Consider the following 12,222-nt stretch of genomic DNA (forward strand, 5'->3'; position numbering starts at 1 on the left):
GGACATTTTTTGCAGACTAAATAGACACCCGTGCGTGGCATCACGAATGAATAACGAACTCTCTCTCCCGCGTGCGGCGCGCACGACACGACCGGTCGAGAGGTCCAAGCGCCGCGCCGCCCCGGGACCGCGCGCCACTGCTTCGCGCCCCGCCGCGAACGTGCAACACACGCGAGACGCGCCCGGTCGGTGACGTCCCGGCGTCGTTTCCCAGCGTCCTCGAGCCGCGAGCGCGCGACCCGCCCGCGCCAGATCCACCCCGGAGCGGCGCGCGGCGACAGCGCGGTCTCTCCCCGTCCGGCCGGACGTGATGTTCCCGTCTGCGGCGATGACGAGCCGCGTCGCCCTCGGGGGCGCCGCGGTGAGGACCGGCGCGAATGCCAAGGCGAATGCCAAGGCTCGCGCGCGTCCCGTCCGTGCCGCCGTCTCCGAGCCCCCCGCGGCGCCCGCCTCCGAGCAGGTCCCGGCCGCGCGCGGCGCCGCCCGCAAGAAGGTGGTGGTCCTCGGCAGCGGCTGGGGCGCGATCTCGTTCGTCAAGTCCCTCCCGGCGTCCGCGCCTTACGACGTGGTGTTGGTCTCCCCGAGGAACTACTTCCTCTACACCCCGCTCCTCCCGGGCGCCGCCACGGGCGCCGTCGAGGAGCGCTCCATCGTCGAGCCCATCCGCCGTCCGATCGCCGAGAAGGGGTGGAAGTACTACGAAGCCGCGTGCATCGACGTGGATGCCGGGGCGAAGAAGATCACCTGCCGCGCCGCGGATCCGGAGTGCTTCGACGACAAGGGCAGGGACTGCGAGTGGCACACCTTCGACGTCGACTACGACTACCTCGTCACCGCCGTCGGAGCCGTGCCGAACACCTTCGGAGTCCCGGGCGTCGAGGAGAACTGCATGTTCTTCAAGGAGATTGTCCACGCCAGCCGGTTCCGACGCGAGGTGAACGAGCGCTTCGAGCGCGCGACGCTCCCGGACGTGCCCGAATCGCGGATGAGGGAGCTACTCACCTTCGTGGTGATCGGTGCCGGGCCCACCGGCGTGGAACTGGCGGCCGAGCTCTACGACATGGTGTACCAGGACGTCGCCAAGATGTACCCGTCGCGGCTCATCCCCTTCGTGTCCATCAAGATCATCGACCTGCAGGAGAAGATCCTCTCGGCGTACGATCGACGGATCGCCGAGTACGCCACGGATTTCTTCCAGAGGGCGAACATCGAGTGCCTGCTGAACAAGCAGGTTGGCGAGGTGAAGCCGGACGCGGTGGTGATCACCGATAAGATCACCGGCGAGAAGTCCGAGGTTCCATTCGGCTTGGCGGTTTGGTGCAGCGGCATCAGGCTCAATCCGCTTTGCGAGAAGATCATGGACTCGCTCCCGGAGGGCACCCAGGAGAACCGTCGGTCGCTGGCGTGCGACAAGAACCTGAGGGTGAACGGCTCCAACGGCAGCATATTCGCCGTGGGCGACTGCGCCACAATCGTCCGCCCCCGGAGCATGAGCAAGGCGATGGAGCTCTACAAGAGCGCGGCCAAGTGCGACGACGCGGGCGAGTGCGAGATTGACCTCGACAAGGACCAGATCAAGGCTGCGCTCAATAAGGGGGTGGAGGAGTTCCCGCACCTCGAGGAGGTGGTGAACAACATCGACGACAAGTTCGCCGTCTTCGCGCAGGCCAACGGGCGGTGCACCTTCGACGGGTTCTCCAAGATGCTCACCGAGGTTGACAACGGCCTGAGGGCGCTTCCCGCCACGGCGCAGGTGGCCAAGCAGGAGGGCGAGTACCTCGCCGCCTTCTTCGCGCAGTGCGACGGCGACGCCACCAAGCTCATGGGCGACGAGACCAAGTTCGAGTACAATCACAAGGGCTCGCTCGCGTACATCGGAAAGGACGCCGCGGTGGCGGACATCCCGGGGTTCACCATCGTCAAGGGCATCGCGGCGGGCATCATCTGGAAGTCCTTCGAGACCATCTCGCAGGTGAGCGTGAGGAACATCTTCCTCGTGGCGTCGGACATGATCCGCACCAAGCTGTTCGGCCGCGACATCAGCCGCTTCATCGACTAATGATGGCGACAAACGACGACGGACGCCCGATCCTAGCGGGGCTGACGCGAGGACGCCCCCCGACGAATAACTCTTAATCAAAATTCACTTTCAATTATCCCTCCTCCCCGTCCTCCCCGTCCTCCCCGTCGCCCCCGATGCTCCGCTCGAGCTCCTCCCTCGTCACCACCCTGATCCGCCCGGGTTCCGACGCGCCCTCCAGCGTCATCCCCCCGAACGAGCGCCTGTGCAGCGACGTCACGACGCAACCCGCGTGTTCGCACATCCGCTTCACCTGATGGTACTTACCCTCCACGAGGGTGAGCGTCGCGCGCCGCCGCGACGCCTCGTCCACCCGCAGCGTCGCCGGGAGGCACGGCTTGGCTTCGCCGCTCAGCGTCAGCGTCCCGCTGGCGAACACAGCTGGCGCGTCCGGGGGGAAATCCGCGTCGACGCAAACCTCGTACGTCTTTCGCACGTGCTTCTTTGGCGACGTGAGCGCGTGGTTGAGACGCCCGTCGTCGGTGAGGAGGAGCAGGCCGGTGGTGTCCTTGTCGAGCCTGCCGACGGTCTCCATCCGCGGGTTACGTCCGCGCCATCGCGCGGGGAGTAGGTCGTACACGCTCGGGCCCTCGCGCGGGTCGTGCGAGCACACGACGCCCGCGGGTTTGTGCATGAGCGCGAGGATGCCGTCGGGGTGGTCCGGGGCTTCTCCGTCGATGCTGAGCCGCGGATCGTTCGCGACAACCTTAACGTCCGCGCGCTTCACGGGTTCACCGTCCATCGTCACGCGACCGGCGGCGACCCATCGCTTCGCCTCGCTCCGGGCGCAGTAGCCCAGCCGCGAGAGCAACCGGTCGACTCGCTCGGGGGACGATGCGGTTGACGACGCACCACCACCCGCGCCGCCCCCCTTCCCCTTCTTGCCCCCCGCGCGCACGGAGACGACGCGCGGCGGGGGCTGACCCGCGCGGACGGACCACCCGGCCGTCCGCGGCGCGGAGCTCGCGGTCGACGCGAGCATCGCGCGCGCGCGACACTGCCGGCGAAAGCGACGGGGGAGCGCGTGAGTTCGCCACCACTGGGAAAATCCCGACAAATACATAGTCTACCTCATAATCAACTCCAGACTAGTGCACTAACGCAGCTGGCGCATGGCGTACACCTTGGCGCCCGCCAGGCCGATCTTATCGTTCAGGATGACGTGAAGCGGGTACCCCGCGCGCACGTCCTTGTACCTGCACTCCTCCCTCAGGAACGCCCGTTTGAGCGCTCCGCCGTCGTCGCCGATGATCTTCATGAGTCGCGGCGGGATCCCGCCCGCCACGTAGACGCCCCCGGTGGCCAGGCACTTGAGCGCCAGGTTACCGGCCTCCGCGCCCAAAATCTCCAGAAACATCTCGACCGCCTCGACGCACACCTCGCAGGTTCCCGCAATCGCCGCGTCCGTCACGCCCGCCGGGTCCAGTGCAGGCAGGTCCGGCTTCGATCGGTGCGCTTTCAGAAAGTCGTAGATTCTCGCGATGCCCGACCCGCAGCACACCTGCTCGATCTCGCACTCGCCCAGGTGTTCCTCGCAGTACGCGAGAAGCGCGCGCTGGGTGTCACCGCGCGGCGCAAAGTCCGCGTGGGATCCCTCGGAGGGGACGACGTCGTACGCGCCGGTGGTGGCGTTGTGGAAGAGCATGGCTTCGCCGAGACCGGTGCCAGGTCCGAGCACGGCGATTGGGCCCGTCGGGGACTTCGCGGTGCCCTCGTTGAGGGTGACCGTCTCGTCCGGTGCGAGGTCGAGGACGCCGTAGCCGACGGCGGCGAAGTCGTTGATGACCTTGACGGACGCGATGTCGAAGGACTTTTGCAGCGCGGCGCCGTCGATGATCCACGAGATGTTGGTCATCTGGCATCGATCGTCGGCGACGGGACCGGCGACGGCGAAGCAGGCGGCGGAGACGGACCCGGCGGCCACGTTCGCGTCGGCGAAGAGGTCGGTGATGACGGACTCGAACGTGGGATGGCCGGAGGTGCCGTAGACCTTCTCGAAGGTCATCGTCGCGGAGGCTGGGTCGCTCGGATCCGCGGTCCACACCTGGAGCCTCGCGTTGGTCCCTCCGATGTCTCCGACGAAGACGGTTTGTGCGACGGCGCGGGGCGCGACGGCGTACCTGGCGCGGGACTTGGCCCTGGCCTGGCGCCTCGCGGCGACCGCGTTCTTAATGACGCGGACGGAAGAGGTCACCCTGCGACGGGGGCGGCGGGGCGACGGGGCGACGTAGGTCAGGCTCGGGTGGTTTTGAATCGTTGTCGCCGTCGAAGCGACGGGGGTGCGATCGGGGAGGCGGCGACGGGGACGACGCGCCGCGGGGACGGATGCGCGACGGGGGCGAGGAGACTCACTTGGCGAGTGTGGAGACGTTCGCACCCATGGCGGCGGCAGCCAACATCTGGGAGGGTGCTCGCGGCGTCGTCGGAGTGGGAACGAGGCGGCCGGCTCTCACGAGAGGCTCTCACGCGCTGCCAACTGGCGTTCGGTGGCCGAGATTTCACGAGATCGCGGTCAAACGCGTCTACTTCGGAACAGTCACGAACCGGGACGAAGTTCACCTTTACAATTGGATAATTTAAAGTAAAGGGGGCGTGGACATAAAAAACTTTAGAGTCTATTAGTCCGAAACAACCGTTTCTCTCCGCCCACGCCCAACTGCACTGATACAACTCGAGCACGACCGTGCCCTCGGCATGAATAATAACCCCGGAGTCCGATTTGTACACGGCGCCGAACGTCGTGGACTGCGCCACGCGCCCCAACGTCAGAAGGTTCGGATCCCGACGAGAAAAAAATTGCGCATCTCACACATCGCCTCGTCAGTACGGGTTCCAGTCTCCGCGGTTGAACATCTTCATGAGCTGTTGCCTCGCAGCCTCCTCGTCGTAATCCGGCGGCAGAACGCACGCCTCGTCGTCCTCCACGTCCCCGCAGACGGCCTCGTACTGCGCCTTGAAGTCAGCCGCGGAGAGGACGCCGACGTTGGGCGACTTGTCACCCGCGTCGAAACCCGCGATTTGCGCATCCATGTCCGAGCTGAGCTGCTCCTCGAACCCCTGCACCGACCACTGCCCTTGCCTCAGCGCGTTCGTCCTCTCCCAGTCCGTCACCTCCACCGTCTTCTCCGGCGGCATCAGCAGGACGCCTCTGCGGGCCACCTTGCACCGGTACCCGCCCTCTCGGCACGTGTACTTGAGATCCTCCGGCCTCGCCGCCTCCACGACGGGCACGCGGCCCATCTCCGCTTCGAGTAAGGTGCCGTACCTCGCGGCGTCCTCGTGCGTCGGGAACGCGAGGATTATGTCGACCGGCACGTCGTCCTTCGTGCGCTCCTGGAGAGAGTACAGCCCCTCGCTGCCCGTGCCCGCGCCAAACACGAGTATGTACACGGCGTCATCGGATGGGACGTCGTCCAGGTCTTGCAGGTTGGACCAGCACACGCCGCGGTTGACGGGGGCGGGTTGGGCGTTCTCCGGGTGCGTTGACGCGGGGTTGGGCGGGAAGGACGGGACGGCCTCGCCGTTTGGGATGTTGTCCGTGAATGAGGACGCCGCCTGGGACGCGCGTCGCGAGAGGTCGTCCGGGGATCTCGGCGGCGGGAAGTAGAGGGGATCCGCCTTGCCGTCTGCGTGTTCGTTCTTGTGGCCGTCGTGCCACGGCTGATCCCTCCCGTCGGGGCCCAGCGCGGTGGTTCGAACGCCGCGCTGCTGGGACGAACGGGACGAATTTGGGGTGGGCGGGAGCGTCAGCGCGGGGTTCTCGGAACGGCGGATCGTCCCACCGGATGGACTCCGCGACGGTGGCCGGGGCGTCGCGCGCGCGCCGCGCGGGGAACGGCTTGGCGCCAGCACGTTCCACCGTGGCACCCGGAGGGGGAATTACGAGAGGAAAAAAAAAAGAAGATGGGCGGGGCGCTCGCGGCGGGGCGCTCGCGGCGGCGGGGCGCTCACCTGAGTGCGGCGCGATTGGACGCGATTGCGCTTGCTCGGGCTCTTGAGCCCGATCACCGCGGCGAACCCGTTGGTCACGGTTGAGGAGGCCATCGGGTGCGGTACGTGCCGGCGAGTGAAATTGGACGGCCCGTGCTGTCGAGCTGTCTCACGATTTGCCGGAACTCGAGGAGCGGCCGGTGTGAACGCGGTTACGTCGGCGCGCGCGTTCTATCGAGCGTTCCGAGGGTGCGAGACCCGCGTACGGCGATCGACACTCGTTCCTAACGGGAAGGTGGGGCTCGGGCGCGTTCGCGTCCGGCGCTGCGTGCGGAGTTGTGCGCCAGTCACCGAGCGCATGCAATCTTCCCAACTCGCACCAAACCCCTCCGAAACCGCGCGGTCCGAGTCGATCGGGCCGGGGACGTGTACCGAATCTCCAACCGAGCCACGGCTCACAGCCGTCCGATGAAAAAGTTCCCGCGTCCTGATTGGCTGGAATTTTCACGTGCACCGCGAAAAATGTGAGGATTGAACAGGATTGACGAGGACCGCGCGTGTCCCCGCGCGAGAGTAAATACTCGTACAAACGCAGTGGAACACAGCCGCGGAAAAGTGCGGTGCGAACCCGCGAAAACGGATTTGGCCTGGGTTTCGTGACGAGGACCGCGGGGTTTTTCGCGGGTTCGTTGAGGAATCGTTAAGGCGAACGTCGGGACGCGTGGACACGGGCAAACAGTTGGACGAGTCGTGGCGGTTTAGGCTAATACCCTTATTTCCCTGGCTCGGAGACTGGTCGGCAGTGGGAACCGGTCTCTTTGCAGCGCGCACTCGTCGCCACTCATGCGTAATTCATTCGCACGATGGCGTGGTCGGCGCGCGCCGCGTCGACGCCGCCGTGGACGTCTCCGTCGACCCGCGCGCAGTCAAACCCCCGCCGCAGCCGACGCTTGAGACGATCGCCGAACGCGACCGAGGACGCCTCGCCGTCCTCGTCGTCCCCCGCCCCGTCCTCGTCACCGCCGTTCGCCCCCGCGACGTGGCGCGAGCTCGACATCGACTGGGGCAGGCGCCACCTGCAGTGCGTGTTCGTGGACGACGGGCACGGCGTGCTGGCCAGGGGCGCCGAGGGCGTGTGCCAAAGGGTCGCCAAGTGGGCGGGGGCCGGGCACATGGTCTTCCCGGAGTCCGCCGGCGTGAACGTCGCGGACCGCCGAACGTCGTCGTCGCTTGGGTTGGACGATCTCGATGCCGACGCCTCCTTGTCGATGCTCACCCGCCTCGACCCGATATGCGACCACCCGCGGTACGCGACGCGGGCACCGTACGAATTCACGGACGCCGATGCCGCGGTCGCGGATCTGGTCATCACGTGCGGCGGCGCGGGCGTCGAGCGAAAGGTGAGGGAGATGGCGCCCTCGGCGGCGGCGGTGGTGGACCTGTGGGAGTTCGCGCAGTTCGCGCGGCGAGCCGAGTTGGACGGGACAGGCGTCGCGGCGATCGTGCAGAGGTCGCTGGCGCGCGGCGTCGTCGCGCCGTGCATCGAGGAGGCGATGAAGCTGCGGGTAGGGGAGCACTGGGGCCTGCCTGCTGACGTGGCGGGAGGAGGCGCGGGGAAGGACGCAAACTTGAAGGACGCCTTGGACGTCGCGAGGGCAAGAACGGTCATCGGCGTCGCCGGCTTGGTGACGTTCCTCCTGGCCACCTCGCCGCTGGAGGAGGTGGAGCGCGTGACCAAGCGGTGACGACTCTCGGTTTCTTTTTTTCTTAGACGTATCATAGTCCGTCGTCGATTAAACACATGTAGGTAGCAGGTTGTTTTCCCCGTAAGTAGTTCGTCCCCGATGGTCTCAGCCGGCGGTGTTTGTACAGTCCCGGCGAGATCCCCCGCGTCGTTTTTCCCGTCTAGTAGAAGTCGTCTCCGCCGTCATCGGTTGGCGCGGAGGGCGCGGCGGGAGGACCTGGCGGGCGCCTCCTCCGCCTTGACCGCGTCAGCCTTCTTCGCCTTTGGCGCGGCGCGGCGAGACGTTTTCTTGACCGGCGCCGGGGAGGGCGCCGGATCGTTCTCGTCGTTCTCCTCCTCCTCCTCGTCGGCATCATCCTCCTCTGCATCCTCCTCGTCGGCATCCTCGTCTGCATCCTCGTCAGCCTCGTCAGCCTCGTCAGCCTCCTCCTCCCGCGCCTTGAGCGGACCGAGCGGGTGTTCGTCTTCCCCATCCTCGGCCTCGCCCTCAGCCGCAGCCGCCGCCTCAGCCTCAGCCTCTCTCTCGGCAGCCTTGAGCCTCTCCTCGTAGTCATCGTCGAACACGTGTCCCTCCGCGCGTCTCTGCGTTCGCCACGACTCGTAACGCTCGACGTGCGCGGCGTGCATCTTAGCCTCAAACTCCTCAACCTGAACCCGCGCCGCGTCGCCGCCCTCCGCCGACTTTGACTTGCCGCCGTAGGACTTCTTAGCCTTGGCGACGACGCCGCACAGCGCGGAGTACACTTCCTTGTCGTACAGCGCGGGTTCGTACAGCTTCCACTGCTCCATGAACTTTCTGAAAGCCTTGTCGCTGAGGGCGAGCTGCGAGAGGCAAAAGGCGACATCGCGCGCGGGTTTCGGGGTTGACGCGAGCGCGGCTTCGGCAAACCTGTTGGTGAACTTGTCCGCGAGCGACTCCGTCTGCCTGTCCTTGTCGATGAACCCGAGGAGTCGGGTCATGATCCTCTGGAACGCGTCTGGCGCGAGCGCCGCGTCGCCGGAGAGCCTGGACAGCAGATCCGGGAGGAGGTTGTAAATCGGGTTGCCGTGCTTACGCGAGAGCTCGTGGAACAGCAGCCTCGCGACAGAGGCGACTCGCGGGTCCGGATCCTCCAAACACCGCGCCATCTCCGCGATGTGGCCCTTCACCTTCATCATGTCGTTGAGCACGAGGTGCGCCAACACCGTCACCGCGTGCTGACGAACGCCCGCGTCCGGGTCGTGAAGGGAGTTGCCCCACTCCCGTAAGCCGTAGAGGTGCTCGGTCCACGGCTCGAGCGCGTTGGGGAACCTGAACGCGAGGTCCCCGAGCGCCACCATGAGCGCGGCGCGGGTGCCGCGGTCGGACTCCCCACGGAGCCTGGTGAAGATGAGCGCGAGGTGGTCCTCGCAAAAGGCGCCGTCGATGGCCATCAGGCGGGAGAGCGCGGCGATCGCGGCGCCGCGGAGCAGCGCGTGGCCCTCGGCGATGGCGGGGTGGCCGCAGAGGGCGACGACGACGGGAGCGTACGCCGCGACGATACCCTTGCCGACGCCCTTGGCGGCTTTGAACGCCAGGAGCTCAGCCTCGGCGAGCTCCCTGGAGTTGTCGAGGTGAAGGTCCTCGGACACGGAACCCTGACCGAGCGCGGCGGCGAGCGCAGCCTCCTCGGAGTTATCCTTGCCCTTGGCGGCGGCGGCTTCGGCGTTCTCGGCAGCCTTGCGGTCGCGATTGACGCGCGCGCGGCGCACCGCGCGAGCCAGTCCCTCGACGTGGACGAGGTGTCGAAGACCGACCTCTCCGAGGACGAATAGGAATCGAGCGAGATGCGCGGCGACAATTCCCGACGCGGGAGCCGTGTCGCCCTTCCCTTCGTTCTCTCCCCCGTTGGCGGGGAACGCGGCGGCGGCGAAGGACCTCACGATGTCCGCGGCGACGCCCTCGGGGTCCGGGTGGAGCGCGTAGAGCGCCGCGATGGCCTGCTCCGCGCACGGGTACCAACCGCGGCCGGGGAGCGGCGACGTCGGCGTGAGAACCCTGGCGAGCGCGGCAAACGCCGGGTGGTCAGGGGGCAACGCGGGGGCGCACACGCCGAGGGACTCGGGGGTCCCCGCGTTACCCCCAGGCCTGGCGCGCGCGAGAACGGCGGCGGCGGCGCGTGCCAGAGCGGGGTTGGACGTCTTTCGCGTCTGGCACGCGCCGTCCAGGGCGGCGGCGACGGTGACGAGTCTCGCGCCGCCGATAATCTCCGGCGTCCGCGCGGCGCACATGGAGAGCACGGTGAGCGCCGCCGCCCGCGACGCCTCGTGCGACGCCCTGTCCCCCGCCTGCGCCCAGAGCGCCTTGATCACGGCGCCATCCGCCGGGACGCGGCCGTCCGAGACGAGGAGCTTGAGCACCTCTTCCAACGCGGCGAGCTCGCCGAGCGCCGAAGCGGCGGCGACCCGCGCGAGGCCCTCCGCCGCCGCCACCGGGGATTCGGCTCCCGCGAGGAAGAGTACGTCCACGGCCTCGACCGCGGCGTCCCTGACGGACTGATCGCGGGAGAAGACGAGGCCGAGCATGCGTCGCGCGCCCTCATCCGCGCCGTCCACGCCGAATTGCTTCAATCGGACGAGTAAGCCGGCGGCTTCGATGGCGTCGGACGGGGTCGAGGACGCGAGCAGGCGGCAGAGCACGGAGACGGCGCCGCCCATCTGCACGGCAAAGCCGAGCGCGGTCTTGAGCGCGGCGACCATGGTGCGGACAGCCTCGACGCCGCCGTCGAGTTCCGGCGCGGCGTCGGCGTCGCCGGCGACGGGTCTCTCCTCGGGCTCCTCGGCACCCTCGGCACCCTCGGCACCCTCGGCACCCTCCTCGGCGTCGGCATCGTCGGTATCCTCGGCATCCTCGGCCTCGTCGCCCTCGTCGATGGTCTCGGGCATCTGCTTCTCGAAGGCGTCCCCGTCGTCCTCCGTCGTCGTCTTCGGGGGAGCCATGGCCTCGAGCTTAGCCTCGTACTCGGCGAGGGAATCCGCAAAGGCCGCGGACGGGAGCGTGGGCGCGAAGGGGTTGAAGCCCAGCATGGTGGCCAGCAGGTTCATCGCGGCTTTGCGCACGAGCGCCGCCTTGTCGCCGAGGCGCCCGATGCCGAGGTCCGCGACGACGAGCCAGTGCGAGAGCGGTATGGCCTTCTTCTCCGCCATGAGCGCCCAGGTCTGCAGGACCCTCGCGCGGGTAAACGCGCTCACGTCGTGCACGCGATCCACGAGCAGGTCCAGGAATCCCTGCTTGGCGCGAAGCAGCGGCGCGTTGGCGTCGGACGTGGTCCTGTCCTGGTCCCTGTCGAGGGCTCCGGAGGAGGCGCCGGAGCACGCGAGGTGCCCGAGGACGGTGACGAGCGAGGACCTCAGCGAGTACGCCTCGCCGTCGAGGTGCGGCAGGAGGAGCGAGATGTTCGTCATCGTCGTCTTCGGCATGCGCTCGGCGAGCTCGGAGATGAACACCCCGACGCATCGCACACCCACGGCGTCGGAGAGCTGCTGGCGCTTGTACTCGGCGGGGTCGACGGCGCCAACCTCGCGGAGCAGGGACGCCGCGAGGCGCGCATTCTCGTGGCGATCGGCGGCGGCGGCGGCGCACTCGGCGATCGGGCCGGGGAGGTGCTCGTGCTTGTTGAGGAGGTGCACGAGGGACGTGGTGACGTTCTCGAGCTGGCCCCACTTGAGCGCGCACGCGCCGAGCATATCGAACGCGGCGGCTTTGGTCACCTTGCTTCGCAGCGCCGTCTGCGATTCCATCGCGGCGCACGCGAGCGAGGTGAACATGGTGAGGAAAGCCTCGGGGGGCTGCCTGGGCCTGAAGAGGTTCCAGAGGTCGACGTCCAAGACGCCGGACATGACGTGGAGGACGCGCTCGCGCTGCTCGTCCCACTTCCACTCGGCCAACGGCGCCGCCTTGGACTTGGATCCCTTCTTGCCCTTCGTTTTGGGATCCTCCGCGGGGGGCGCGGCGCCGGCGTTGGCGGCGTCGGCCTCGGCGCCCTTGGCGAGGTGATAGATGAGGGTGCTGTAGCACTTGAGCGCCTCGCGGTGGGACGCGACGGCGTCGGCGCCGTCGGCGCCCGCGCCCGCCGCGAGCATGGTGTGCGCCGCGGACGAGAGCACGGAGAGGTTGCTGCAGAGGGCGTCGCAGAGGCGGATGCGCGCGACGGCGGAGAGCGCGTGGAAGTCGCGGACGCAGACGTAGGCGCGGTCGAAGATGTCCTGCTCCATGACGCACGTCGGGTCGTTGTCGCACAGGTCGTGCGTGAGCCTCTCGACGAGCTCGTTCGCCTCGGCGTCCCTCATGGAGCGCACGTCCTGGACATCCCTCGGGAAGAGCGCGCCGTCTCGCGCGGGGGCGGTCTCGAGGTCGGTCAGCGCGAGGGGGATATCGAACTCCATCGCGACGATGCGGTGGCGATACACGCGGGACGTGTGTGCCTGCGCGTGCGCGTGCGCGGCGGCG

The 12,222-nt window shown here is 67.8% G+C and overlaps 5 protein-coding genes across 5 annotated transcripts; 2 read left to right on the forward strand and 3 right to left on the reverse strand.

Annotated features, from left to right (window-relative positions):
* Positions 1–328: 328 nt before the first annotated feature.
* Positions 329–2,062, forward strand: MICPUN_58414 (fad-dependent pyridine nucleotide-disulphide oxidoreductase; the record flags this gene model as incomplete). Its single annotated transcript, XM_002501998.1, has 1 exon — positions 329–2,062. The coding sequence occupies one exon, from the start codon at positions 329–331 to the stop codon at positions 2,057–2,059; it is 1,731 nt and encodes a 576-aa protein (XP_002502044.1). The 3' UTR covers positions 2,060–2,062.
* Positions 2,063–3,176: 1,114 nt separating this feature from the next.
* On the reverse strand, positions 3,177–4,181 carry MICPUN_81933 (predicted protein; the record flags this gene model as incomplete). The annotated part of the gene is made up of 1 exon (XM_002502380.1): positions 3,177–4,181. A coding segment is annotated over one exon (1,005 nt), but the record flags the coding sequence as incomplete, so codon positions are not given.
* A 478-nt stretch (positions 4,182–4,659) lies between these two features.
* MICPUN_58416 (predicted protein) lies at positions 4,660–6,124 on the reverse strand (the record flags this gene model as incomplete). Its single annotated transcript, XM_002502381.1, has 2 exons — positions 4,660–5,785; positions 6,032–6,124. The coding sequence occupies 2 exons, from the start codon at positions 6,122–6,124 to the stop codon at positions 4,901–4,903; spliced, it is 978 nt and encodes a 325-aa protein (XP_002502427.1). The 3' UTR covers positions 4,660–4,900.
* Positions 6,125–6,873: 749 nt separating this feature from the next.
* On the forward strand, positions 6,874–7,755 carry MICPUN_100411 (predicted protein; the record flags this gene model as incomplete). Its single annotated transcript, XM_002501999.1, has 1 exon — positions 6,874–7,755. One exon carries the CDS (start codon positions 6,874–6,876, stop codon positions 7,753–7,755), a length of 882 nt encoding a protein of 293 aa, XP_002502045.1.
* Positions 7,756–7,937: 182 nt separating this feature from the next.
* Positions 7,938–12,164, reverse strand: MICPUN_81844 (condensin complex component, non-smc subunit; the record flags this gene model as incomplete). The annotated part of the gene is made up of 2 exons (XM_002502382.1): positions 7,938–8,234; positions 8,319–12,164. Coding segments are annotated over 2 exons (4,143 nt in total), but the record flags the coding sequence as incomplete, so codon positions are not given.
* Positions 12,165–12,222: the final 58 nt, after the last annotated feature.

The sequence above is a fragment of the Micromonas commoda genome, chromosome 5 (assembly GCF_000090985.2).
Source record: "Micromonas commoda chromosome 5, complete sequence".
In the NCBI taxonomy this organism is placed as follows: Eukaryota; Viridiplantae; Chlorophyta; class Mamiellophyceae; order Mamiellales; family Mamiellaceae; genus Micromonas; species Micromonas commoda.